General features: G+C 48.8%; 1 protein-coding gene across 2 annotated transcripts in view; it reads left to right on the top strand.

The window, feature by feature from the left end:
* DAW1 (dynein assembly factor with WD repeats 1) overlaps positions 1 to 27,898 on the top strand; it is a 156,902-nt gene that overhangs the window by 21,863 nt on the left and 107,141 nt on the right. The window contains exons 1-2 of one of the 2 annotated variants that reach the window (XM_063915633.1): positions 15,799 to 16,037; positions 20,901 to 20,973. In XM_063915633.1, the coding sequence (XP_063771703.1) occupies positions 15,875 to 16,037; positions 20,901 to 20,973 (236 nt within the window). In that variant the 5' untranslated portion in view covers positions 15,799 to 15,874. Of the gene's footprint in view, positions 1 to 15,798; positions 16,038 to 20,900; positions 20,974 to 27,898 lie in introns of those variants that run through there. The other variant, XM_063915634.1, reaches the window with a different exon arrangement.

Here is a 27,898-nt window from a genome sequence, read left to right as displayed (position 1 = left end):
GCAATGGCAGAAGCTGCAAGGATTCTTCGCTGGGCGGAAGATCATGTGATAGCACTGTCAGCAGTATTCATTCCGGGAGTGGACAACTGGGAAGCAGACTTCCTCAGCAGACACGATCTACACCCGGGAGAGTGGGGACTTCATCCAGAAGTCTTCCACATGATTGTGAACCGTTGGGAAAAACCAATGGTGGATATGATGGCGTCCCGCCTCAACAAAAAACTGGACAGGTATTGCGCCAGGTCAAGAGACCCTCAGGCAATAGCTGTGGACGCTCTGGTAACACCGTGGGTGTTCCAGTCAGTGTATGTGTTCCCTCCTCTGCCTCTCATACCAAAAGTACTGAGAATTATACGGCAAAAGGGAGTAAGAACGATACTAGTGGCTCCGGATTGGCCAAGAAGAACTTGGTACCCGGAACTTCAAGAGATGCTCACGGAGGATCCGTGGCCTCTACCTCTAAGACGGGACCTGCTTCAGCAGGGACCGTGTCTATTCCAAGACTTACCGCGGCTGCGTTTGACGGCATGGCGGTTGAACGCCGAATTCTAAGGGAAAAAGGCATTCCGGAAGAGGTCATTCCTACACTGGTAAAAGCCAGGAAGGAGGTGACTGCACAACATTATCACCGCATTTGGAGGAAATATGTTGCGTGGTGTGAGGCCAGGAAGGCCCCCACGGAGGAATTTCAACTGGGTCGATTCCTACATTTCCTGCAAACAGGATTGTCTATGGGCCTCAAATTGGGGTCCATTAAGGTTCAAATTTCGGCCCTGTCGATTTTCTTCCAGAAAGAATTGGCTTCAGTTCCTGAAGTCCAGACTTTTGTAAAAGGAGTACTACATATACAGCCCCCGGTTGTGCCCCCAGTGGCACCGTGGGATCTTAATGTAGTCTTGGATTTTCTCAAATCCCATTGGTTTGAGCCGCTCAAATCGGTGGAGTTGAAGTATCTTACATGGAAAGTAACCATGCTACTGGCCCTGGCTTCAGCCAGGAGAGTATCAGAATTGGCGGCTTTATCATATAAGAGCCCATATCTGATTTTCCATACGGACAGGGCAGAACTGCGGACGCGTCCTCATTTTCTGCCTAAGGTGGTGTCAGCGTTTCACCTGAACCAGCCTATTGTGGTGCCTGCGGCTACTAACGATTTGGAGGATTCCAAGTTGTTGGACGTGGTCCGGGCATTGAAAATATATATTTCAAGAACGGCGGGAGTCAGAAAGTCTGACTCACTGTTTATATTGTATGCACCCAACAAGATGGGTGCTCCTGCTTCTAAGCAGACGATTGCTCGTTGGATTTGTAGCACAATTCAACTTGCACATTCTGTGGCAGGCTTGCCACAACCTAAATCTGTCAAGGCCCATTCCACAAGGAAAGTGGGCTCATCCTGGGCGGCTGCCCGGGGGGTCTCGGCATTACAACTCTGCCGAGCTGCCACTTGGTCAGGGGCAAACACGTTTGCAAAATTCTACAAATTTGATACCCTGGCTGAGGAGGACCTTGAGTTCTCTCATTCGGTGCTGCAGAGTCATCCGCACTCTCCCGCCCGTTTGGGAGCTTTGGTATAATCCCCATGGTCCTGACGGAGTCCCCAGCATCCACTTAGGACGTTAGAGAAAATAAGAATTTACTTACCGATAATTCTATTTCTCGTAGTCCGTAGTGGATGCTGGGCGCCCATCCCAAGTGCGGATTGTCTGCAATACTTGTACATAGTTATTGTTACAAACAAATTCGGGTTGTTATTGTTGTGAGCCGTCTGTTCAGAGGCTCCTACGTTTGTCATACTGTTAACTGGGTTCAGATCACAAGTTATACGGTGTGATTGGTGTGGCTGGTATGAGTCTTACCCGGGATTCAATATCCTTCCTTATTGTGTACGCTCGTCCGGGCACAGTATCCTAACTGAGGCTTGGAGGAGGGTCATAGGGGGAGGAGCCAGTACACACCACCTAATCCTAAAGCTTTATTTTTGTGCCCTGTCTCCTGCGGAGCCGCTATTCCCCATGGTCCTGACGGAGTCCCCAGCATCCACTACGGACTACGAGAAATAGAATTATCGGTAAGTAAATTCTTATTTTTGTGCCTCCAGTGGCACTGTGGGATCTCAACGTAGTTCTGGGATTCCTCAAATCACATTGGTTTAAACCGCTCAAATCTGTGGATTTGAAAGATCTCACATGGAAAGTGACCATGCTGTTGGCCCTGGCCTCGGCCAGGCGAGTGTCAGAATTGGCGGCTTTGTCTCACAAAAGACCATATCTGATTGTCCATTCGGACAGGGCAGAGCTGCGGACTCGTCCCCAGTTTCTCCCTAAGGTGGTGTCAGCGTTTCACCTGAACCAGCTTATTGTGGTACCTGCGGATACTAGGGACTTGGAGGACTCCAAGTTGCTAGATGTTGTCAGGGCCCTGAAAATATATGTTTCCAGGACGGCTGGAGTCAGGAAAACTGACTTGCTGTTATCCTGTATGCACCCAACAAACGGGGTGCTCTTGCTTCTAAGCAGACGATTGCTAGTTGGATGTGTAGTACAATTCAGCTTGCACATTCTGTGGCAGGCCTGCCACAGCCAAAATATGTAAATGCCCATTCCACAAGGAAGGTGGGCTCATCTTGGGCGGCTGCCCGAGGGGTCTCGGCTTTACAACTTGGCCGAGCTGCTACTTGGTCAGGGGCAAACACGTTTGCAAAATTCTACAAATGTGATACCCTGGCTGAGGAGGACCTGGAGTTCTCTCATTCGGTGCTGCAGAGTCATCCGCACTCTCCCGCCCGTTTGGGAGCTTTGGTATAATCCCCATGGTCCTTACGGAGTCCCCAGCATCCACTTAGGACGTCAGAGAAAATAAGAATTTACTTACCGATAATTCTATTTCTCGTAGTCCGTAGTGGATGCTGGGCGCCCATCCCAAGTGCGGATTGTCTGCAATACTCGTACATAGTTATTGTTAAACAAAAATCGGGTTATTATTGTTGTGAGCCATCTTTTCAGAGGCTCCGCTGTTATCATGCTGTTAACTGGGTTTAGATCACAGGTTGTACAGTGTGATTGGTGTGGCTGGTATGAGTCTTACCCGGGATTCAAAATCCTTCCTTATTGTGTACGCTCGTCCGGGCACAGTATCCTAACTGAGGCTTGGAGGAGGGTCATAGGGGGAGGAGCCAGTGCACACCACCTGATCCTAAAGCTTTTACTTTTGTGCCCTGTCTCCTGCGGAGCCGCTATTCCCCATGGTCCTTACGGAGTCCCCAGCATCCACTACGGACTACGAGAAATAGAATTATCGGTAAGTAAATTCTTATTTTTAGTACCTACCGGTAAATCCTTTTCTGCTAGTCCGTAGAGGATGCTGGGCGCCCATCCCAGTGCGTACTGTTACTTGCAGTTGTATTGTTGGTTGTTGTTTTCGGTTACACAACGGTTGTGTATCGGTTATGTTCAGCTTACTGTTATCTGGTATTCCTGCTAATCCAGTTGTGGTGTGAGCTTGTATGTATCTCACCCTTAGTTTAACAAAAATCCTTTTCCTCAAAATGTCCGTCTCCCCTGGGCACAGTTCCTATAACTGAGGTCTGGAGGAGGGGCATAGAGGGAGGAGCCAGTTCACACCGAGTAAAAGTCTTAGAGTGTGCCCATGTCTCCTGCGGATCCCGTCTATACCCCGTGGTCCTTTTGGAATCCCCAGCATCCTCTACGGACTAGGAGAAAAGGATTTACCGGTAGGTATTAAAATCCTATTTCTCTAACGTCCTAAGTGGATGCTGGGGACTCCGTCAGGACCATGGGGAATAGCGGCTCCGCAGGAGACAGGGCACAAAAAGTAAGCTTTTAGGATCACATGGTGTGTACTGGCTCCTCCCCCTATGACCCTCCTCCAAGCCTCAGTTAGGTTTTTGTGCCCGTCCGAGCAGGGTGCAATCTAGGTGGCTCTCCTAAAGAGCTGCTTAGAAAAAGTTTTTTAGGTTTTTTATTTTCAGTGAGTCCTGCTGGCAACAGGCTCACTGCATCGAGGGACTTAGGGGAGAGAATTTCAACTCACCTGCGTGCAGGATGGATTGGATTCTTAGGCTACTGGACACCATTAGCTCCAGAGGGAGTCGGAACACAGGTCTCACCCTGGGGTTCGTCCCGGAGCCGCGCCGCCGACCCCCCTTACAGATGCTGAAGATTGAAGGTCCGGAAACAGGCGGCAGAAGGCTCTTCAGTCTTCATGAAGGTAGCGCACAGCACTGCAGCTGTGCGCCATTGTTGTCACACACTTCACACCAGACGGTCACGGAGGGTGCAGGGCGCTGCTGGGGGCGCCCTGGGCAGCAATATATAATACCTTTTATGGCAAAAGAATACATCACATATAGCCATTAAGGCTATATGTATGTATTTAACCCATGCCAAATGTCTAAAACTCCGGGAGAAAAGCCCGCCGGAATAGGGGGCGGGGCTTATTCTCCTCAGCACACAGCGCCATTTTCCTGCTCAGCTCCGCTGTGAGGAAGGCTCCCAGGACTCTCCCCTGCACTGCACTACAGAAACAGGGTAAAACAGAGAGGGGGGGCATATTTTGGCGATATTTTTATATATTTAAGCGGCTATAAGGAACAACACTTATATAGGGTTGTTCCCATATATATTATAGCGCTTGGGTGTGTGCTGGCAAACTCTCCCTCTGTCTCCCCAAAGGGCTAGTGGGGTCCTGTCTTCGATAAGAGCATTCCCTGTGTGTCTGCTGTGTGTCGGTACGTGTGTGTCGACATGTATGAGGACGATGTTGGCGTGGAGGCAGAGCAATTGCCGATAATGGTGATGTCACCCCCCAGGGAGTCGACACCGGAATGGATGGCTTTGTTTATGGAATTACGTGATAATGTCAGCACATTACAAAAATCAGTTGACGACATGAGACGGCCGGCAAACCAGTTAGTACCTGCCCAGGCGTCTCAGACACCGTCAGGGGCTGTAAAGCGCCCTTTACCTCAGTCGGTCGACACAGACACAGACACAGACACTGAATCTAGTGTCGACGGTGATGAAACAAACGTATTTTCAAGTAGGGCCACACGTTATATGATCACGGCAATGAAGGAGGCTTTGCATATCTCTGATACTACAAGTACCACAAAAAGGGGTATTATGTGGGGGGTGAAAAAACTACCTGTAGTTTTTCCTGAATCAGAGGAATTAAATGATGTATGTGATGAAGCGTGGGTTAACCCAGATAGAAAAATGCTAATTTCAAAAAAGTTATTAGCATTATACCCTTTCCCGCCAGAGGTTAGGGCGCGCTGGGAAACACCCCCTAGGGTGGATAAGGCGCTCACACGCTTATCGAAACAAGTGGCGTTACCGTCTCCTGATACGGCCGCCCTCAAGGATCCAGCTGATAGGAACTGGAAACTACCCTGAAAAGTATATACACTCATACTGGTGTTATACTGCGACCAGCCATCGCCTCAGCCTGGATGTGCAGTGCTGGGGTCGTCTGGTTGGATTCCCTGACTGAAAATATTGATACCCTGGATAGGGACAGTATTTTATTGACTATAGAGCAATTAAAGGATGCTTTCCTTTATATGCGAGATGCGCAGAGAGATATTTGCACTCTGGCATCGAGAGTAAATGCGATGTCCATATCTGCCAGAAGGAGTTTATGGACGCGACAGTGGTCAGGTGATGCGGATTCCAAACGACATATGGAAGTATTGCCGTATAAAGGGGAGGAATTATTTGGCGTCGGTCTATCGGATCTGGTGGCTACGGCAACTGCCGGAAAATCCACTTTTTTACCTCAGACCCCCTCCCAACAGAAAAAGACACCGTCTTTTCAGCCGCAGTCCTTTCGTTCCTATAGAACAAGCGGACAAAAGGACAGTCATATCTGCCTCGGGGCAGAGGAAGGGGTAAGAGAGGGCAGCAAGCAGCCCCTACCCAGGAACAGAAGCCCTCCCAGGGTTCTGCAAAGCCCTCAGCATGACGCTGGGGCCTTACAAGCGGACTCAGGAACGGTGGGGGGTCGACTCAAGAATTTCAGCGCACAGTGGGCTTGCTCACAGGTGGACCCCTGGATTCTACAGGTAGTATCTCAGGGTTACAGGTTGGAATTCGAGAAGTCTCCCCCTCGCCGGTTCCTAAAGTCTGCTTTGCCAACGTCTCCCTCGGACAGGGCGACGGTATTGGAAGCCATTCACAAGCTGTTTGCTCAGCAGGTGATAGTCAAGGTACCCCTCCTACAACAGGGAAAGGGGTATTACTCCACGCTATTTGTGGTACCGAAGCCGGACGGCTCGGTAAGACCTATTCTAAATCTCAAATCTTTGAACCTGTACATACAAAAATTCAAGTTCAAGATGGAGTCACTCAGAGCAGTGATAGCGAATCTGGAAGAAGGGGACTTTATGGTGTCCCTGGACATAAAGGACGCTTACCTGCATGTCCCAATTTGCCCTTCACATCAAGGGTACCTCAGGTTCGTGGTGCAAAACTGTCATTATCAGTTTCAGACGCTGCCGTTTGGATTGTCCACGGCACCTCGGGTCTTTACCAAGGTAATGGCCGAAATGATGATCCTTCTACGAAGAAGAGGCGTATTAATTATCCCTTACTTGGACGATCTCCTGATAAGGGCAAGATCCAGAGAACAGCTGGAAGACGGAGTAGCACTAACCCAACTAGTGCTGCAACAACACGGGTGGATTCTGAATTTTCCAAAATCTCAGTTGACCCCGACGACACGTCTGCTGTTCCTGGGAATGATTCTGGACACGGTTCAGAAAAAGGTGTTTCTTCCGGAGGAGAAAGCCAGGGAGTTATCCGAACTTGTCAGGAACCTCCTAAAACCAGGGACAGTGTCTGTGCATCAATGCACAAGAGTCCTGGGAAAGATGGTGGCTTCTTACGAAGCGATTCCATTCGGCAGATTCCACGCACGAACTTTTCAGTGGGATCTGCTGGACAAATGGTCCGGATCGCTTCTGCAGATGCATCAGCGGATAACCTTATCGCCACGGACAAGGGTGTCTCTTCTGTGGTGGTTGCAGAGTGCTCATCTGTTAGAGGGCCGCAGATTCGGCATACAGGACTGGGTCCTGGTGACCACGGATGCCAGTCTGAGAGGCTGGGGAGCGGTCACACAAGGAAGAAACTTCCAGGGAGTATGGTCAAGCCTGGAGATGTCTCTTCACATAAATTTACTGGAGCTAAGAGCGATTTACAATGCTCTAAGTCTGGCAAAACCCCTGCTTCAGGGTCAGCCGGTGTTGATCCAGTCGGACAACATCACGGCAGTCGCCCACGTAAACAGACAGGGCGGCACAAGAAGCAGGACAGCAATGGCAGAAGCTGCAAGGATTCTTCGCTGGGCGGAAGATCATGTGATAGCACTGTCAGCAGTATTCATTCCGGGAGTGGACAACTGGGAAGCAGACTTCCTCAGCAGACACGATCTACACCCGGGAGAGTGGGGACTTCATCCAGAAGTCTTCCACATGATTGTGAACCGTTGGGAAAAACCAATGGTGGATATGATGGCGTCCCGCCTCAACAAAAAACTGGACAGGTATTGCGCCAGGTCAAGAGATCCTCAGGCAATAGCTGTGGACGCTTTGGTAACACCGTGGGTGTTCCAGTCAGTGTATGTGTTCCCTCCTCTGCCTCTCATACCAAAAGTACTGAGAATTATACGGCAAAAGGGAGTAAGAACGATACTAGTGGCTCCGGATTGGCCAAGAAGAACTTGGTACCCGGAACTTCAAGAGATGCTCACGGAGGATCCGTGGCCTCTACCTCTAAGACGGGACCTGCTTCAGCAGGGACCGTGTCTATTCCAAGACTTACCGCGGCTGCGTTTGACGGCATGGCGGTTGAACGCCGAATTCTAAAGGAAAAAGGCATTCCGGAAGAGGTCATTCCTACACTGGTAAAGGCCAGGAAGGAGGTGACTGCACAACATTATCACCGCATTTGGAGGAAATATGTTGCGTGGTGTGAGGCCAGGAAGGCCCCCACGGAGGAATTTCAACTGGGTCGATTCCTACATTTCCTGCAAACAGGATTGTCTATGGGCCTCAAATTGGGGTCCATTAAGGTTCAAATTTCGGCCCTGTCGATTTTCTTCCAGAAAGAATTGGCTTCAGTTCCTGAAGTCCAGACTTTTGTAAAAGGAGTACTACATATACAGCCCCCGGTTGTGCCCCCAGTGGCACCGTGGGATCTTAATGTAGTCTTGGATTTTCTAAAATCCCATTGGTTTGAGCCGCTCAAATCGGTGGAGATGAAGTATCTTACATGGAAAGTAACCATGCTACTGGCCCTGGCTTCAGCCAGGAGAGTATCAGAATTGGCGGCTTTATCATATAAGAGCCCATATCTGATTTTCCATACGGACAGGGCAGAACTGCGGACGCGTCCTCATTTTCTGCCTAAGGTGGTGTCAGCGTTTCACCTGAACCAGCCTATTGTGGTGCCTGCGGCTACTAACGAGTTGGAGGATTCCAAGTTGTTGGACGTGGTCCGGGCATTGAAAATATATATTTCAAGAACGGCTGGAGTCAGAAAGTCTGACTCACTGCTTATATTGTATGCACCCAACAAGATGGGTGCTCCTGCTTCTAAGCAGACGATTGCTCGTTGGATTTGTAGCACAATTCAACTTGTACATTCTGTGGCAGGCTTGCCACAACCTAAATCTGTCAAGGCCCATTCCACAAGGAAAGTGGGCTCATCCTGGGCGGCTGCCCGGGGAGTCTCGGCATTACAACTCTGCCGAGCTGCTACTTGGTCAGGGGCAAACACGTTTGCAAAATTCTACAAATTTGATACCCTGGCTGAGGAGGACCTTGAGTTCTCTCATTCGGTGCTGCAGAGTCATCCGCACTCTCCCGCCCGTTTGGGAGCTTTGGTATAATCCCCATGGTCCTGACGGAGTCCCCAGCATCCACTTAGGACGTTAGAGAAAATAAGAATTTACTTACCGATAATTCTATTTCTCGTAGTCCGTAGTGGATGCTGGGCGCCCATCCCAAGTGCGGATTGTCTGCAATACTTGTACATAGTTATTGTTACAAAAAAATCGGGTTGTTATTTGTTGTGAGCCGTCTGTTTAGAGGCTCCTACGTTTGTCATACTGTTAACTGGGTTCAGATCACAAGTTATACGGTGTGATTGGTGTGGCTGGTATGAGTCTTACCCGGGGTTCAATATCCTTCCTTATTGTGTACGCTCGTCCGGGCACAGTACCTAACTGAGGCTTGGAGGAGGGTCATAGGGGGAGGAGCCAGTACACACCATGTGATCCTAAAAGCTTACTTTTTGTGCCCTGTCTCCTGCGGAGCCGCTATTCCCCATGGTCCTGACGGAGTCCCCAGCATCCACTACGGACTACGAGAAATAGAATTATCGGTAAGTAAATTCTTATTTTTTACACATTACGGCAGACAGTCCCCCTTTTTACACATTATGGCAGACAGCGTCCCCTTTTGTAAACATTATGGCAGACAGCGTCCCCTTTTTACACATTACGAAAGAGTCCCCTTTTTTACACATTACGGTAGACAGTCCCCCTTTTTACACATTACGGCAGACAGCATCCCCTTTTACCACATTACGGCAGTCAGTCCCCCTTTTTACACATAACGGTAAACAGTCCCCCTTTTTCACACAGACAGACAGACAGACAGAATAGATGATTTATACTTACTCTCTCCCTGCTGGCTAAGGCAGTCAGGCTCCTCCGTGCAGCAGCTGCTGGCAGATCCCGGGCGGGGAGGAGGAGGAGGGAGGAAGAGGAGGGAGCCGCAGCAGCGCACTGTAATTGGTGGCAGCGCTGCTGCAGCTGTCCCTATTCTTCCACATTGGCTGGCCACCGCCGCTGTGAATGCTGGGATGAGGGAAGATCATCCCAGCATTTACAGGGGCGGTGGCCAGCCTATGTGGAAGGAGAGGGACAGCTGCAGCAGCGCCGCCACCAATTACAGTGCGCTGCTGCAGCTCCCTCCTCCCTCTCCCTCCTCCTCCCCTGCCTCCGGCGCTGCTCCTCCTCTCCACGCTCAGGTGGCTTGTAATGAGTCAGTTTGACTCATTACAATGCAGCTGACTAAAGTAATGGGGATGTGACCAGTCGCGCCCTCAGGGCAATTGCGCTGTGTGCCAGGCACACCTGGCACACATGTAATTACGGCTCTGGTTCTGTCCTTCATTACATTGTGTAATGTGTACTGATAATCTGTGATGGTCCAGGGAAATTGCTAGTCGATTTGCACGATTGCCGGTCATCAGGCAAAGTACACACTTTACTCTTGCAGAGGATGACTAACACCATCTTCAGATCGCATTCCAGAGCTTGGTAAATTGACAAAAAGCGTCTGCCTATAGAACCTATTAGGGCTGCTTTTGTGATCGAAAACAGGAGACTGCAGCTCTGAAAATCTGTACATACATCCAGGGGATTCTTATTATTTTGGGCACCCGGGGGATAGCCCGCCAGTAATCATTGATAAATAAGCCCCAAATGTTTTGTGCTGCAGGAGAAATCTAATTTCATTTTGGCAGAGCCGTAACCAGACATTTTGGTGCCCTATGCCAGAAAGAGCAGTGGTGCCCAAACGCCCCCCATATTCTGAATAGGGACAATGTTAAAAAAAGGTGACATGGTCTTGCAGGAAAGGTGCTTGGTCATGCCACACATTTCTGCCCCTTATTCACATTACATCACACAGTAGTGCCACTTATTCATGTTACGACACCGTAGTACCCAGTATACACAGTATACCAAACAGTAGTACACCTGCTGCACAGTATGCCACACATTAGTATATCTTATGCACAGTACGCAACAGTAGTGTAACCCTTATACACAGTACGCCAGAGCAGTATCCATTATACACAGTATGTCTCACAGTAGTTCCCCTTTAACACAGAATGCCACACAGTAGTACCCCTTACACTATGCCACACAGTATTATTGATATTAAAAAACACTAGTCCTTCTACTTTCAGACTTTGGCAGAGAAGATAAGGAGTGGGGTGCATTACAATTCAACTATTACATTGAAGAACAATAAATGATTGTTTATTCTAATATCTTTGTTTATTCCTCCCCCCCCCCCCCCTCCTCCCCTCAATGCCTAAAGGCCAGTACTCACCAGCCGATTTGGGGAGAGATGTGTGCTGAGCGAACCGCTGCGCACACATTTCTCCCTCCGATCAGCAGAGTGCGATGTTTGCTGAGTGTGCGGAGGACCGCTCATTTCACCCAGCGGTGAAGTAAGCGATCCGCTAGATTGGCCTGCATGCAGGCCAATCTAGCACCAGCGATAGCGATGCATGGGGCTGCGCATCGCTATCGCTGTGAGGGGTACACACGGAGTGATCGCTGCTTAAAATCTAAGCAATCTAGTCAGATTGCTTAGATTTTAAGCAGCGATCGCTCCGTGAGTACCCCCCTTTAGTCTGATCTAGCAGCACTGTAGTGGTTTTAATTTGCGTGTAGTGTGTAATTTGTGAGGGAGCAGTGTAGGGAACAGTGAGGAAGGGTGTAGGGAGCAGTGAGTGAGGGTGAGTGAGTGTAGGAAGCAGTTAGGATGGATGTAGGGAGCACTGAGTGAAGGTCGTTGTAGAAAGCAGTGAGTAGGGCGAGTGTAGGTAACAGTGAGGAAGGGTGTAGGAATCAGTGAGTGAGGGTGAGTGTAGGGAACAGTGAGGAAGGGTGTAGGGGGCGGTGAGTGTAGGGAACAGTAAGGAAGGGTGTAGGGAGTAGTGAGTGAGGGTGAGTGAGTGTAGGAAGCAGTAAGGATGGGTGTAGTGAGCAGTGAGTGAGTGTTTTTGTAGAGAGCAGTGAGTAAGGGTGAGTGTAGGTAACAGTGAGGAAGGGTGTAGGGAGCAGTAAGTGAGGGTGAGTGTAGGGAGCAGTAAGGGTGAGTGTAGGGAACAGTGAGTGCAGGGAACAATGAGGAAGGGTGTAGGGAGCAGTGAGTGAGGGTGAGTGTTGGGAGCAGTAAGGGTGAATGTACGGAACAGTGAGGAAGGGTGTAGGGAGCAGTGAGTAAGGGTGAGTGCAGGGAACAGTGAGGAAGGGTGTAGGGAGCAGTGAGTGAGGGTGAATGTAGGGAACAGTGAGGAAGTGTGTAGGGAGCAGTGAATAAGGGTGGAAGTAGGGAACAGTGAGGAAGGGTGCAGGGAGCAGTGAGTGCAGGGAACAGTGAGGAAGGGTGTAGGGAGCAGTGAGTGAGGGTGAGTGTTGGGAGCAGTAAGGGTGAATGTAGGGAGTAGTGAGTAGGGCTGTTGCAGAAAGTAGTAAGGAAGGGTGGGAGCACGAAGCAGTGAGTGTGAATGTAGGGAGCAGTGAGAGTGTATGATCAAAGTGGTGGACAGTAAGGGAGGTTGGGTGGGGAGCACAGAGGATAGATGCAGGTTGCCGCTGAGCCCAGTGTGTGTTTGTGAGCCCCACTGACCCCCCTTTCCTTCCCCGTGATTCACCAGGCCACTGCCTCACTGTCACAGTCCACTATGGCTCTGGATTCTCCATTTCTACACTCACATGAGCACCGTGTGGTGAGCTAGAAGGCAAAGCTTCGTAGCTCAAGCTCCGGACTCTGCTAGCAATGCTGACTGCTGACAGAAGGGAGTCAGGCAAGCGGCAGCGCTAATGCTGCGGGCAGCGGCAGATGGATGTGATTGAGGGTGCTGGCCGGGTCATGGTGCATGCGGGGGGTGCAGGTTCTCCTATGTGGCTCTTGTTATGTTTTGGTAATGTTTTTCTGTCAGAAATGGTGGAGAGAGGTGTTATCTCCTTTTGATACATTTGGGACAATGGGGGTTATTTAACATGCTGGGGGATACTAAGCACAGGGCCAGGCTGCTCAGCATGTGAAGCACCGCCCTGCGATGCGATCGCATCTGATATGCATCGCAGAAGTTGAGAAACATCGGAGAATACTGGTTGCTCCCTGTATACGCACCCAGGCTGTGTATTCAGGGGCACCGGTGCCATGTTTCCCGTTGCAGGAAACGCAGGTGACCTTACCCGGCTGCCCTGAAAACGGCCATGACATGCCAGGATTTCCCGCACCACTCCCCAGCAACGCCGCTCACGAATGCCTGCCACCTGTTAATCACTATGTGATTGCATCATGCCGGAGCCCCACACACGTGCGATGCGGACACAGCGCATGCGCAGACAGCCGATAAGCGGCCAATCTGCTTTTTCGCTAAGTAGCGACTGAAGATGAATAGCCCCCAATATTTATTACATTTGGGGGTCACTGTTGGATATAATCAAAGTTAACAGTGTACAGTTCCACATTGGTTTGTGGGAAAATGTATCCTAACAGTGGGCCTGATTTCGAGGTGTACGTAAACCTTATGATTTACATACATCTCCAATGGTGGGGCACATGTCCTTAGTGGTCACATGCAGTGGTCCCTGAGCCGCAGCCTGATGTTCCTGGCCCCAGCAGTGTGAAAAGCCTGGCCATCCATGATTACTCAGATGACTGATGTTCATGCAAGTAATGCGGTTCTGCATCTTCAGGCGCAGCAGCAGATCACAGAAGCTGGCAGGAGGCATCTATTTACTGAAGACGCCTCCTGCTGCAGTCTAATAGAGAAATATTGGATGAACCCTCTCTAGCGATACTATAACCCATAGGCCACAGCGGCTGACTCTATCTTAAGATGGCAGAGCCAAACGCTAAAAGGCTAATGGCACTTTAGTAAACATAAATGCCTCTTTTTTTCCAGCATGTCATCTAGTTTTTTCTCCTCCCCCTATTTAAATAATGCTGCATTCAGACTGCAAATGCCGGATCCTACCCGGTAAGACAAACGTGTACTTACCGGGTGGGATCCGGCATTTGACCTCCGCTGCTGGCTTTCCGACCCGGCAATATACCGGGTCGGTTGCCATAACAACGGAGCGCGCAGCAGCAGCAGGGGCGGGGGTGGAGGCGGCGTCGGGAGATGAGCTCATCTCCAGCGCCGCCTCTCCCTATCTTGTGAATGGGAACCGTGTCGCATCGACACGGCTCCCATTCACACCGCACCTGACCCGGTAATCAACCCGGGTAAAACCCTTCTTTTTTACCGGGTTGATTTACCGGGTCAGGCGACCCGCTAAATCGGCCAGTGTGCTTTCACATCGCACACTGACCCGGTTCGACACGGCAATATGCCGTGTCGGTACCGGGTTATTTGTGCGATGTGAAAGGGGTATAAGAGACTACTGTAGTGAAGTCAACAATTTCTCTTCTCTTCAGAGATGTGACTTTTCACTGCTTGAAACATCTCCCCCACTGCCCCCCATATGTTTCACTGGGGAGTGATCAGTTATACTATTTATGGAGAAGATAAACCTTTCTCCAAAAGTTACCACCATTTTTAAATGTTGTTAACTAGGAGAAAGCAGAAAAACACACCATTAATTGTGCAGATTAAAAAAAATAAATCAAAATAAATAGTATATTATAAAAGGAGATAGATAGATAGATAGATAGATAGATAGATAGATAGATAGATAGATAGATAGATAGATACACTACAGTGATTACTGCAGACATTCTTCTTGGCAAAGTGACCACAAGTTCCTGGACAACAGCAGGTGGTATGCTTTGCCATTACGCCTTAAGTACAGTGACCAACTGCAACACAAAGAAGTCGGCCTAGAAAGCACCTTTCACTCCATTTCGTCCCAGAGGTTCTCAGTGGGGTTAAGATCTGGACTAGTCTATCCAGGTTACCAAATTTTCTGTATACCAGTCCCCCTTCACCCTAAAAACATGACAGGTGGTATTGTCATCCTGATACAAATATAATTCTCAGAGTTAATGTGACCATGCATTATAACTAATGTACCCATGCCAAACCAGCTGAAACAGCCCCACAGCGTAACGCTACCCCCTCCATGCTTTACTGTAGGTACTGTACACTCTGGCATCAGACATTCTCCTGGCAATCGCCAAACCTAAACACGTCCATCTGATCTGAAAAATGTAAATTGGGATTCGTCACTCCATAACACTCACTGCCATTGTTCCACTGTACAGTTTTTGCGCTCTTTACACAGTCATAAGCGCTGGGCTGCTTTCTTCTTTGTGATTAGAGGTTTATGAGCACCTGCTAGCCCATAATATGCAAGTGTCTGGGCCTCCCTCCGAAGTGTTTTTGTTGAAACGGACACATTAGTGGCCATTTGTAACCCGTGTGCACTGGTATGTATGCAACGACCCCTGTTTTTTTTCCGCAGCTCCCTATTTCGCACTCTTCGGTCCCTGGGTTGCAGTTTCAGGGGTCTTCTAGGGAGAGCTCCATTCCTGCAGTGACTGTTTTGTTCCATGCATTAATGACAAAAGACACAGTAAATTTAGGAACCTTCCTAACAGCCGCAATGCTTCTCACACTCATACCTCCGATCGAGCAGCCTACGATGTTCGCCCTTTCAATCTTGGTTAACTCCTTCCGGCAAGCCATTTTGTTAGAAAATTATTCAATCAGTGCCCCCTTACCCATTTTATACCTTTGCAAACACGTGTCTGCTACAAGAGTACACCATTTTGCTTATGTGGGGTTGTCTAATCACTTTTGGCTACATAGTATATTACTTTCTGCTGCGGGGTACACTGGGCTCCACAAGTCTGGACAATGGGGTGTAGAGTAGGATCTTGATCCGAGGCACCAACAGGCTCAAAGCTTGGACTGTTCCCAGAATGCACAGCGCCGCCTTCTCTATAACCCCGCCTCCCAGCACAGGAGCTCAGTTTGTCAGTTGGTGCTGCAGTAAGCAGGCACTTAACAGAGGGGCTGCTCCAGGCAGCCCTAAGAAAAGCTTTTTATGAGGTAAAAAGTGAAGACTTCAAGGGCAGCAGCAGGGGTAAATGTCTTCTGACATTCTCTGCCGCAGCTCCAGCTCTCCCCAGCGGCGCTGTACACTACCAAGCCCTGGTTGCTGGGTACCTACAGCGGAGGCTCCGGTTTACTTCACGTTAGGCACACACGGCTGGGGCTCTCCAGGATCGCGTGGCCGTGCTTCGGGAGGTGGTAAGTAAGTCCCGCTCGCGGGACCCGGTCTTTATCGCGATCCGGCGCGGTCAGTGGGAGGCGGGCCGCGCGCGCGCGCTGGCGGTGAACACTGTGGATACAGGCAATCCCACTAGATCACCAGGGCATGGGCGCAGGTCAGGTTTTCTCTTAAAACCGATTTTAATATCGCCCACAGTACCCGGTGGTTTTGCCTGCAAGGGGGATAAGGCTTAGACCTGAAGCCCCTCCCCCAGCCCCAGGGCGCCATTTCCAGCAAGTGTTCCCACCCTGGAGCTGCATCTCTGTCTTTCCTCACTCCCTGTCAGTGTCTGCGGCGCCATTACTCCTCAGCTCACTGTTCCTGGGACTGCTTGGGCAAATCCTCCTATGTAAAGCCGCCTGGTTGTCAGTGCTGTGACTTTACATGACACTTAAGTATTCTACCTGCCTTTTTAGTCAGTGTTAGTAAGAAAGAGTGCATTTAGTCAGGGGTTTATAGTACAATTACCCTGTGATATACATCCAGACTTCCGGTCTTCGGAGCAAGGACAAGAGATCCTCAAGCAGCATTCGTGGATGCGCTGGCAGTGCCGTGGAGGTTTCGGGTGCCGTACATGTTCCCTCCGGTGTCACTCCTGCCCAGGGTAATTCGGAATTTCAAGCAAGAAAAAGGAAATCTGCTTCTCATAGCTCCGGCGTGGCCCAGACGGCACTGGTTCTAAGACCTGCAACGCCTATCGTCAGAGCGTCCACTTCTACTTCCACAATGCCCAGACCTCCTCGTTCAGGGCCCCTGTGTCTACCAGGACCTAGCCCGGCTGTCTTTGATGGCGTGGCTCCTGAAGCTTCCGTCTTAAGAGCTAAGGGTTTTTCTGAAGAGGTCATTAAAACTATGTTGCGGGCACGAAAACCGGCCTCTGCTCGGATTTACCATCTGGTCTGGCATTCCTACTTTGTTTGGTGCGCATCTAACCATTATGACGCTTCCAAGTTTAGTACAGCCAAACTTTTGGCTTTTCTACAGCAGGGCCTAGATTTAGGCCTGCGTCTGGCCTCCCTCAAGGTTCATATTTCTGCCTTGTCGTGTGGTTTCAGAGAAAAATTGCGACTTTACCTGATGTTCATACTTTCACTCAGGGTGTGTTGCCTGTGGCTCCTTGGGACTTGTCGGTGGTTTTGGAGGCGTTGCAGGAGACTCCATTTGAACCTCTTGGTTCAAGCTGACCTTAAGTGACTTTCCCTTAAGGTGGTGTTCTTGCTGGCTATTGTCTCTTTTAGAAGAGTGTCGGATTTGGGTGCCTTGTCTTGTAGTTCCCCATATCTGATTTTTCACCGTGACCGGGCGGTTCTTAGGACTCGTCCTGGATATTTACCTAAGGTGGTTTCTTCGTTCCACCTTAATCAGGAGATTGTGGTTCCAGCTTTTGTTTCTCCTGATTTGTCTCCCAAAGAGCGGTCTTTGGATGTGGTACGGGCTCTCCGTATCTATGTGAAGAGAACTGCTTCTATTCGAAAGTCTGATTCTCTCTTTGTTTTGTTTGGATTTCACAAACGTGGCTGGCCTGCTCACAAGCAGACCCTGGCCAGGTGGATTAGAATGGTGATTGCGCATGCTTATGTGAAGGCTGGTCTGTCAGCTCCTGTTCACATTACGGCCCATTCTACTCGGTCTGTTGGACCTTCTTGGGCGGCCCAACGTGGTGCGACCCTTGACCAATTGTGCAAGACGGCTACGTGGTCCTCCGGGAACACGTTCATAAGGTTCTATGCCTTCGATACTGCCGCTTCCCAGGATGCTTCCTTTGGACGTCGGGTTCTTGTGCCCGCTACAGTGCGTCCCCTCCCATAAGGAACTGCTTTAGGACATCCCCATTGTCCAGACTTGTGGAGCCCAGTGTACCCCGCAGCAGAAAACGAGTTTTATGGTAAGCACTTACCCTTGTTAAAACTCTTTCTGCGAGGTACACTGGGCTCCACAAGGCGCCCACCCTGACGCACTTAGTTTCTTTGGGTTGATATGGCATTAGCCGCTGACACTTCTCTTGTCGTGAGAGTGTGGTGTATGTGGCTACTAACCGTTGTCATCTCTTTTCCTGCTACTGCATTGGGCTGGTTAACTAAACTGAGCTCCTGTGCTGGGAGGCGGGGTTATAGAGGAGGCGGCGCTGTGCATTCTGGGAACAGTCCAAGCTTTGAGCCTGTTGGTGCCTCGGATCAAGATCCTACTCTACACCCCATTGTCCAGACTTGTGGAGCCCAGTGTACCTCGCAGAAAGAGTTTTAACAAGGGTAAGTTCTTACCATAAAACTCGTTTTTGTTTACATAGTATATATATATATATATATATATATATATATATATATATATATATATAGTATATCGATAAAGCAGCACTCCAAGCGTAAAATAGAGCCATACTACGCTGACTGACAGCTCTATTTTATGCTTGGAGTGCTGCTTTATTGATATACTATTCCCATATTCAAAGCGGGCAACCAGCTAAGTATTGTTTTATCGGGATTGCCGGGCCTTGTGGATTATATTATAAATATCTTCTTTGTACATGTTGAGTCTCCCTTATCCAAAATGCTTGGGACCAGAGGTACTTTGGATATCGGATTTTTCCGTATTTTGGAATAATTGCATACCATAGTGAGATATCATGGTGATGGGACCTAAATCTAAGCACAGAATGCATTTATGTTTCATATACACCTTATACACACAGCCTGAAGGTAATTTTAGCTAATATTTTTTATAACTTTGTGCATTAAATAAAGTGTGTGTACATTCACACAATTCATTTATGTTTCATATACACCTTATACACACAGCCTGAAGGTCATTTAATACAATATTTTTAATAACTTTGTGTATTAAACAAAGTTTGTGTACATTGAGCTATCAAAAAACAAAGGTTTCACTATTTCACTCTCACTCAAAAAAGTCCGTATTTCGGAATATTCCGTATTTCGGAATATATGGATATGGGATACTCAACCTGTATTATTCTAATCATTTTTATAGTCAAAACTCCGTAGTAAAAAGTCTATGGCAGGTGACTATCTCATATAGTGTGTGCAGATCTGGCTCTGGTGCTAGCTAGTGCCTCCTCAGCCATTTTAATGGGATGTAGTTATGTGACCAGTGGTCGGGAGACCGCTGGTCACTATACAGACGCCGGGATCCCGACCGATTAATAGCCCGACAGTCAGCATGGGATCCCAAACGCCGGTCTCCTGAACCCAGCCCATTTTAATCACAGCATGTCCCAGTACACACACACACACACACACACACACACACACACACACACACACACACACACACACACTGTATGTATATATATATATATATATACATACATACAGTATATATATATATATAAAACTGTATATATAATTATTTTGTATAAATAATTATGTCATTATGCTTGCGTGTCTGTGCATGCAAGCATGACGTAATTTGCGCGGCGCATGCCCCGTCTACCGCAGCACCAGCACACACAGGGTTATATCACACTGCACTAACTCACACAGGGTTACACCGTACTGTACCAGCACACACACAGAATTGCACCGCACAGCAGCAACACACACACAGGGTTACACCACACTGCACCAGCGCACACACAGGGTTACACCGCACTGCACCAGCACATACAAGTTCTGCATATACATTGCAGCACTCCTGGCTGGTCACCAGTGTGCGGAGTACGGTGCCTGCAGCCCGTGAGGATTAGCTTGCTAGGCTCCTGCTGTGCTGTATGACATGTGTTCGGTAGACGGAGAATCAGGCAGGCTGCCCGTGGCTCAGCCCACTGTGCAGCAGCAGAGCAGGGCACATCAGCCTTCTCTGTCTCTTCGCCCTACACAGGACTGGTTAACACCGCAGCAGCAGTGGGTGTGCCGCTGCTCGACTGTAGTGAATGGACCGGCCGTACTAACTGTACAAGTGCTGGTAAGCCGGCTCCTTAGACGCATTCGAATTTTAATGACACGGAATTGCACAGCCACCTCCTTCCTTTCATCATGAATTAGGCCCACAGTGCATTATCCAGTATCTGGAATGTGTAATATTGACTCCTGCATTTCAGACACGGCATAAGGTTCATAGACAGTGGATCTAAAAATATATCCCTGATTCCCAGAGAACATCTTCGCCCACTAATTAGATTAACAGTAATGGGAAAACGCGCTGACTACACAATACAAAAACATCATAATTAGCAGATCAGCTAAAATAATTGCTACATCAGTTAGCATGTATATTGTTATTGGGGGTCATTCCGAGTTGTTCGCTCGCAAGCTGCTTTTAGCAGCTTTGCACACGCTAAGCCGCCGCCTACTGGGAGTGAATCTTAGCTTCTTAAAATTGCGAACGAAAGATTCGCAATATTGCGATAAGACATCTCTGTGCAGTTTCTGAGTAACTCGAGACTTACTCGGCATCTGCGATCAGTTCAGTGCTTGTCGTTCCTGGTTTGACGTCACAAACACACCCAGTGTTCGCCCAGACACTCCTCCGTTTCTCCAGCCACTCCCGCGTTTTTCCCAGAAACGGTAGCGTTTTTTCACACACTCCCATAAAACGGCCAGTTTCCGCCCAGAAACACCCACTTCCTGTCAATCACATTACGATCACCAGAACGAGGAAAAAACCGTGAGTAAAATTCCTAACTGCATAGCAAATTTACTTGGCGCAGTCGCAGTGCGGACATTGCGCATGCGCACTAAGCGGAAAATCGCTGCGATGCGAATAAATTTACCGAGCGAACAACTCGGAATGACCCCCATTGTGAGATATTATTATTTTTTATTATTGTGTTCTGATTCTGTTGTATAGAAGGATCTTGTTAATTCTAGGGTTATATTCTACAGGAATTATTTTGGAATATGAAAAAGGTGGTGAGCTGAAGACCAAGTCCATTGATTTACTGGAACTCTCTCCCAAGTAAGTCCTGTCAAATAAGTTCTAGTGCAGCTTCACATAACCTGACACAGCTGAAGGGCTACAACATAGTTACAGGGGGTATTCACCATGGGCCTCAGGCCGCAGATGGGTGCCCCCGCTGTGATTCACATCATTATCTCATAGTCGTCAAAGAGCCATAATGGGGAGGGAACTGAGAATGTTGCGTGCTGGAGAACTTCTGTTGTAAGCGGGTGCTGGGAAGTCAGGTGAGTGCGGCATATAGGGCCTGATTCATAGACAGACGCAGTAGCACAGCAGCTGCATCTTTAGACGCAGCTACTGTGCTAAAATATGCCAATGCTGCAGGAGGTGTCTGGTGTAAATAGACGCCTCCTGCATGCTTGTGTGATCTGCTGCTGTGCCCATAGACACAGGATCACTTGTGTGAACATCGGCCATCTGAATTACCCTCAGGTGGCTCAGAATGGCCTGGCTGTTCAGGCTTCCAGGACCAGTAACTGTGTTTCATAAGACGCAGACACTGGCCTCAACACTCCCAGAAAATGGGGACAATGCAACCCATTTTCAGGAACACTGCCAATCGCCAACCATACCCAAATGGCCGCAGCCTGTTAATTAAACTGTGGCTTAGGGGGCACTGTGTGCAACAATGAAGGACCCATTGTGCACATGCGCAGAACTATCAGAGTTGTAACCAAACCATTGGGTTTGCGTCTAGCTTTGAATAAGGTCTGTAGACAACAGATCAATATTTACAATGTTGACATTTATAATGTTGACAATACAATGTTGACAGTTATAATGTCAACATTGGTAAAATGTCAACAGGCGACAAGTCGACATTCATGTTTAGCGTTAGGCACTAGAGCAGTGTTTCCCAACCACGGTCCTCAAGGCACACTAACAGTCCTGGTTTTAGTGATATCCAGGCTTGAACACAGGTGACTTAATTAGTACCTCAGTTATTTGATTTAACCATCTGTGCTGAAGCCTGGATATCACTAAAACCTGCACTGTTGGTGTGCCTTGAGGACCGCGGTTGGGAATGCCTGCACTAGAGGGAGGGATTAGGAAATACTTACCATAACGCTGGAGTATTAAAATTGTGACCTGGAAGTGACTGTCATATGACCAGTGGGATCCGGAAGTCGCCACTGCAGCCACCAGGAGAAGGTAAGTCATTGATGTTCCCCCAGGAACGATATGTCGGCATTCTAACATGCTGACATTTCATCATTGTCTACATGATGAATGTTGACATAATAAATGTTGACATTATGACCATATTACCATTCTCATGTCAACATTGTGACTGTCAGCATATCATAGATTGTAAACTTGCGAGCAGGGCCTTTCTACAGTACCTCTGTGTCTGTCTGTTATTACCCAGTTTGTCTTATCACTGTTGTTTCCAATTGTAAAGCGCAACAGAATATGCTGCGCTATATAAGAAACTGTAAATAAATAACTAACTGTTATGTTCAACGTACTTGGAACCCAAGAGATTTGGTGGCAATAGAAGGGTTCTGAGTACAGATAAGTGAAGCTGCGATAGAACTGAGATACAAAAATCCCTGACTCCGTTGTCCTTTCCAGTAGTCGATTAACGCCTGCACGACTATAGTTTCTTGTGCCCACGGCAGCCGCTTTTGGGGGGTCATTCCGAGTTGATCGTAGCTGTGCTAAATTTAGCACAGCTACGATCAGGCACTCAGACATGCGGGAGGACGCCCAGCACTGGGCTAGTCCGCCCTGCATGTCAGTGCCGTCCCCCCCACCACCGCAGAAATGCAAAAGCATCGCACAGCAGCGATGCCTTTGCATTTCAGGAGTAACTCCCGGCCAGCGCAGCTCCTGCGGCTCGGCGAGAGAACCTCCTCGTTATCCGAGTCGTAACTGCTGCGTGTGACGTCACGCAGCCGCCGCGGGCCGCCCCCCCCCCCCCCAACGATCCTGCCACGCCTGTGTTGGCCGGACCGTGCCCCCTAAACGGCGGCTTAACGCTGCCATCCAGCCCCCTCCCGCCCAGTGACCGCCTCTGCCTGTCATTCAGGCAGAGGCGATCGCTACAATACAACGGCCTTTGGCCACCCAGCATGTGCCGGCGCACTTTGGCGCTGGCGCATGCGCAGATCCGACCCAATCGCTGCGCTGCAATAAACTGCAGCGAGCGATCAGGTCGGAATGACCCCATTGAATGGGCGAATTAGGTCCGCCCAGACTCCGATGCCCCCCGGTCTTAATAGGAGACAAGGCGTTAACTGAGTCCAAGGAGAACAAGGTGAAAACTAACTATGACTGACACGACTAAAACAGGGAAGGATACAAAAAATAGTAGTTTATGCGGCGCGGCCGCCTGGAACAACAGCAAATGAAGTAATGCAGCCTAACTGCCAAATTCGAACCTGTCGTAATAAGGCGAGGACAGCAATGCGGAAACCTCCGCCAAAATGACACAACCAAAAATAGATAAAGAAAATACAGCTTCAGCCATTAAGTGCGGCAGAGCCGCTACTCACGACACCACGACAGGAGGGCGCAGTAAATGACCGGAACCCAGAGGCTTCGGATACCAGACCACTCTACTGTAAGGCAACCCGGAGGACGATCCATCGGACAGGGCTCAGGAAACTGGACACAGGACACTGGAGTACACAAGCTGAATGCAGGAACACACCAGAGGCAGGAAAACAGGCTCCACAGGAAGCTATCACCGGCGGGGATGCACTGTCCTGGCTCCAATAAAAAGGCCCTGCAGATCAGTGAGAGGAGACCCAGCTCCCAGGTCCCTGATTATTGCACCTGTAATCAGGACCCTGATTATTGCACAGAGCGCAGCATTCCGGCTGCTTAGCAACAGCCGGGATCGCAGTGCAGGGTGGCCGCCTGAAGTCCCCGGTTGCCAAGCAACCAGCCGGGGACGGAGAGCCAGAGGCGGAAGTGACGCGCCGGCCCCGCTGCCTAGCAACGCCCGGGAGCTGACGCGATGCGCTGACGCTCCTGACACATACCTGTGAGTGCTGAATGTGACACCTTTCTCTGCGCTCCTCCAGCACCCAGCACTGAGGGTCAGGCAGAATCTGCTATGGCCTTTATACTAGTTACCTTCCTTAGGGCCCAATTCAGACCTGATCGCAGTTGTGCAAAATCGCACAGCAGCCGATTATCGAATGACTGTGCATGAGTATGCACTGCAATGCGCAGGTGCGTTGTCAGACAGCGACAGGATGGTGTGAAAAGTTTGACCGCACGGTAAATGACAGGAAGAGGACGTTTGGGGGTGGTAACTGCCCGTTTTCAGGGAGTGCCAGGAAAAACACAGGCGTTCCCAAGCGTTTTCAGGGCGGGTGTGTGACGTCGACCCGATCAGCCTGTTTGTATCGCACTGTAGGAGTAAGACCGGAGGAATCATTTGATGGTGAGTTAGTTGCTAACAGATTTGCAGCTGTCCTCTGTCTGGCGGAATTTTTGCACGCCATACACATGCATTCGCACACTTGAACGGGGCAGGTTTTCACTTTCCCTGGGAGGTGACTATCTGATCGTAGACCTCTGCAAATTTGCAGCACAGCGATCAGGTCTGAATTAGGCCTTTAGTCCCTGCCATCACTGCTTTCATGTCTAATGCCATCTACAACATACGATGGGGTCTATTTACTAAGCCTTGGATGGAGATAAAGTACCAGCCAATCAGCTCCTAACTGTCATTTTTCAAACACAGCCTGTGACATGGCAGTTAGGAGCCGATTGGCTGGTACTTTTTCTCCGTCCAAGGCTTAGTAAATAGAACTCTATGTTACTGAGAGGAAGGAGAAAATTACTTTTTTTTTTTTTTTTTAAGAAGAATTTTATTGGTCGATTTACAGTAATACACATAAACGGTGTGTTTCATAAGCATAGAAAGACAACATAGTACTAAGATATACACAACGAATAAATAACAGTAATCAAATGGGTAAATCCTTTTTTTTTTTTTTAAAGTGAGACGACAGAGGAAGTGCGAGAAAAGAAAGAGTCCTCTAGGTCTGTGGTGTGGCCAACCAACCCAGTGGAGTGAGAAATCGGGAAGGATAGAGACAGGAGAAGGAAGAGACAGGATTATGAGCAAAGGGGGAAATAAAAAGAAGAGGAAGGGAGGTCCGAGTGGCGGGATCCAGGCAGCCAACATAAATAAATAAATAAGGGTGCGTAGTTTAATCAGCTACCAAATGGGGAGGGGGCATTTTGAGAAGTGAGCCATGGTGCCCAGATTTTATCGAACGCCCTGGCAGATTGTCTAATGACACTGGTCATATATTCCATCTTATAAACGTATCAAATGTAGGTGACAACGGATTGTAGGGATGGTGGGGAGGGCAACCTCCAAGCCTTCGCTATATGACATGTCGTGGCAGTAGCCACATGACGTAACAACTTGTTCTGATGCGTAGTTAAAGTCGGGTGGTCTAGAGGCAGTAAAAAGTACTTAGGGTCCAGGGGGATTGGGATGGAAAAAAGGTATGAAAGAAGTCGGATAACTTCTTTCCATAAAGGTACTAGTTTCGGGCAGGTCCACCAAATATGCATATATGTCCCCTCAGAAGCACAACCCCTCCAACAGCTGTCTGTAGCATCAGGGAACATCGCCTTCAAACGAGAAGGAACATAATACCAACGATATACCAGTTTATACACATTTTCCTTTATCCTAACACAGATAGACCTGGAGATGCATTACTCCATATTTCTCCCCATTCCCCCTCATCCAAAGTGACACCCAGATCCCTCTCCCAGGCCAATTCTCTGTGATCTCTGAGAGTAGCAGAGCCCTGCAGTAGCAAAGTATAGAGATCTGATATAAGACCTTTCGTAGAAGAGCGTCTCAAACATATATTTTCAAGAGTGGTGAGAGGCCTAGAAGAAAGAGTAGTATGAATCCCGGAGTGAAAGTGTCTAATTTGGAGGTAGCGGAAAAATTCACTATGAGGGAGAGAGTATTGTGTCTGAATCTGGTTAAACGAGGGAAAGGGTATACTAGAGGCAATGTCGTTAAGAAAAGCAACGTTTCCCTGTTTCCAGAGTGAGAAAGCAGATTTATCCATTCCCGGAGGGAAGGCGGGGTTGTGAAACAGAGGTATGAGGGGGGATGGGTTAGGGGCCAATTGATGTTTCCTCACAACAAAATCCCGAATGTATAAAGAACGGGCCACCACTGGGTGAGATGAGGTGGCACGAGGGCGTGCAGTTCTCGGAAGCCACAAGAGAGAAGAGAGCGTGGAGAGTCCCAGCTTGCCAGCTTCCATAGCTATCCACACCTTGTCCGCCCCCGGGCCACACCACTGAACACAGGATGCCATCTGGGCTGCGTGGTAATAGTATTTGAAATTGGGTATGCCTAAACCTCCGCCCCAGGAAGGCCGTTGTAACAACGAAAGTTTAATTCTAGGATGTTTATTGGCCCAAATAAAACGGGAAGTTTGGTGCTGCAAGAATTTAAAAACGTATGGGGGAATATATATCGGGAGTGTCTGGAAAAGATAAGTAAGTCTGGGAAGAACGTTCATCTTTACAGAGTTGGCACGCCCAATCCATGAGATGAAATAGGAGGACCAAGTTTGGAGGTCAGAGCGGATTTGGTCCAAAAGACGTGGGAAATTCGCCTGAAAGAGTTGATGATGTCTGTGGGTTAGATAAGTACCTAGGTATTTGAGTTTCGGTTATGCCAGGAGAATGAAAATGTTTATTCAAGTTGCGACCTAGACGCAGGGGTAATATAAAAGTCGAGTACTTCTGTTTTAGTAGCGTTAATCTTATAGCCCGAGTATTGTGAATAGAGGTCAATCTCAGAGAGGAGAGGAGAGAGTGACGATGTCGGATTTGAAAGAGAAACCAGTACATCATCAGCATAAAGTGCAATTTTGTGTTCCATGCGGCCGATTCAAATCCCTGTAATATTCGGGTTAAGACGAACCCTAGCCGCTAAAGGCTCCATGACAAGGGCAAAAAACAAAGGCGAGAGCGGGCATCCCTGTCTGGTACCATTAGATATCTCAAAGCATGAGGAAGTGATCACATTGACAGAGACCCGCGCTGAGGGGTTGCGATACAGTGCTGAGACACCATCATAAAACTTACCAGAGAAGCCCATGCGTTGGAGGACCGAGAAGGCGAAAAGCCACGAAATGCGATCAAACGCCTTCTCCGCATCCAGGGCTAGCAACAGGGAAGGGGACTTCTGTTGGTGGATAAAAGGTATAATATCAATGGCCCTTCTGGTGTTATCGGAGGCCTGTCGGCCTGGAATAAATCCAACCTGGGCGTAAATTTACTAAAATGGGAGATTTTTAGAACTGGTGATGTTGCCCATGGCAACCAATCAGATTCTACTTACCATTTATCTAGCTGCTTCTAGCAGATAGTAGATTTAATCTGATTGGTTGCTATGGGCAACATCACCAGTTCTAAAAATATCCCACCTTAGTAAATTTACCCCCTGGTCGGGATATACCAATGCAGGGAGAAGGGGGGCCAATCTCAAAGCTAGGATTTTTGCATACATTTTCAAATCAATATTGAGCAATGAGATGGGCCTATAATTACCGCACTGAGTGGGGTCTCTGTCAGGCTTAGGGATCACAACAATATCAGCTTGAGTAGTTGCCGGAGCAATGGATGCGCCCCCCAATATCTGGTTAAAGAGGGCGGTAAGATGAGGGGCTAATATTTTAGCAAAGTGTTTATAGTAGTGTGCCGAGAAACCGTCAGGGCCGGGAGCGGCTGAGGACCGCATGGATTTCACAGCTGTTAACGTCTCCTCTACTGAGATATCCTGGTTTAGTATGTCTAATTGGGCCGTGGATATGCCCGGCAGAGGGGTTGAGGACAAGTAGGAACGTAACCTCTCCGGGTCAAGGGAAGGGGACTGCGTCGGGGTCCTTAAGTTTTAAAGAGAGCTATAGTAGTC

This window comes from Pseudophryne corroboree, chromosome 4, assembly GCF_028390025.1.
Source record: "Pseudophryne corroboree isolate aPseCor3 chromosome 4, aPseCor3.hap2, whole genome shotgun sequence".
In the NCBI taxonomy this organism is placed as follows: Eukaryota; Metazoa; Chordata; class Amphibia; order Anura; family Myobatrachidae; genus Pseudophryne; species Pseudophryne corroboree.
The sequence above is the reverse complement of the archived record's forward strand: the minus strand, read 5'-3'. Positions and strand labels throughout refer to the sequence as shown.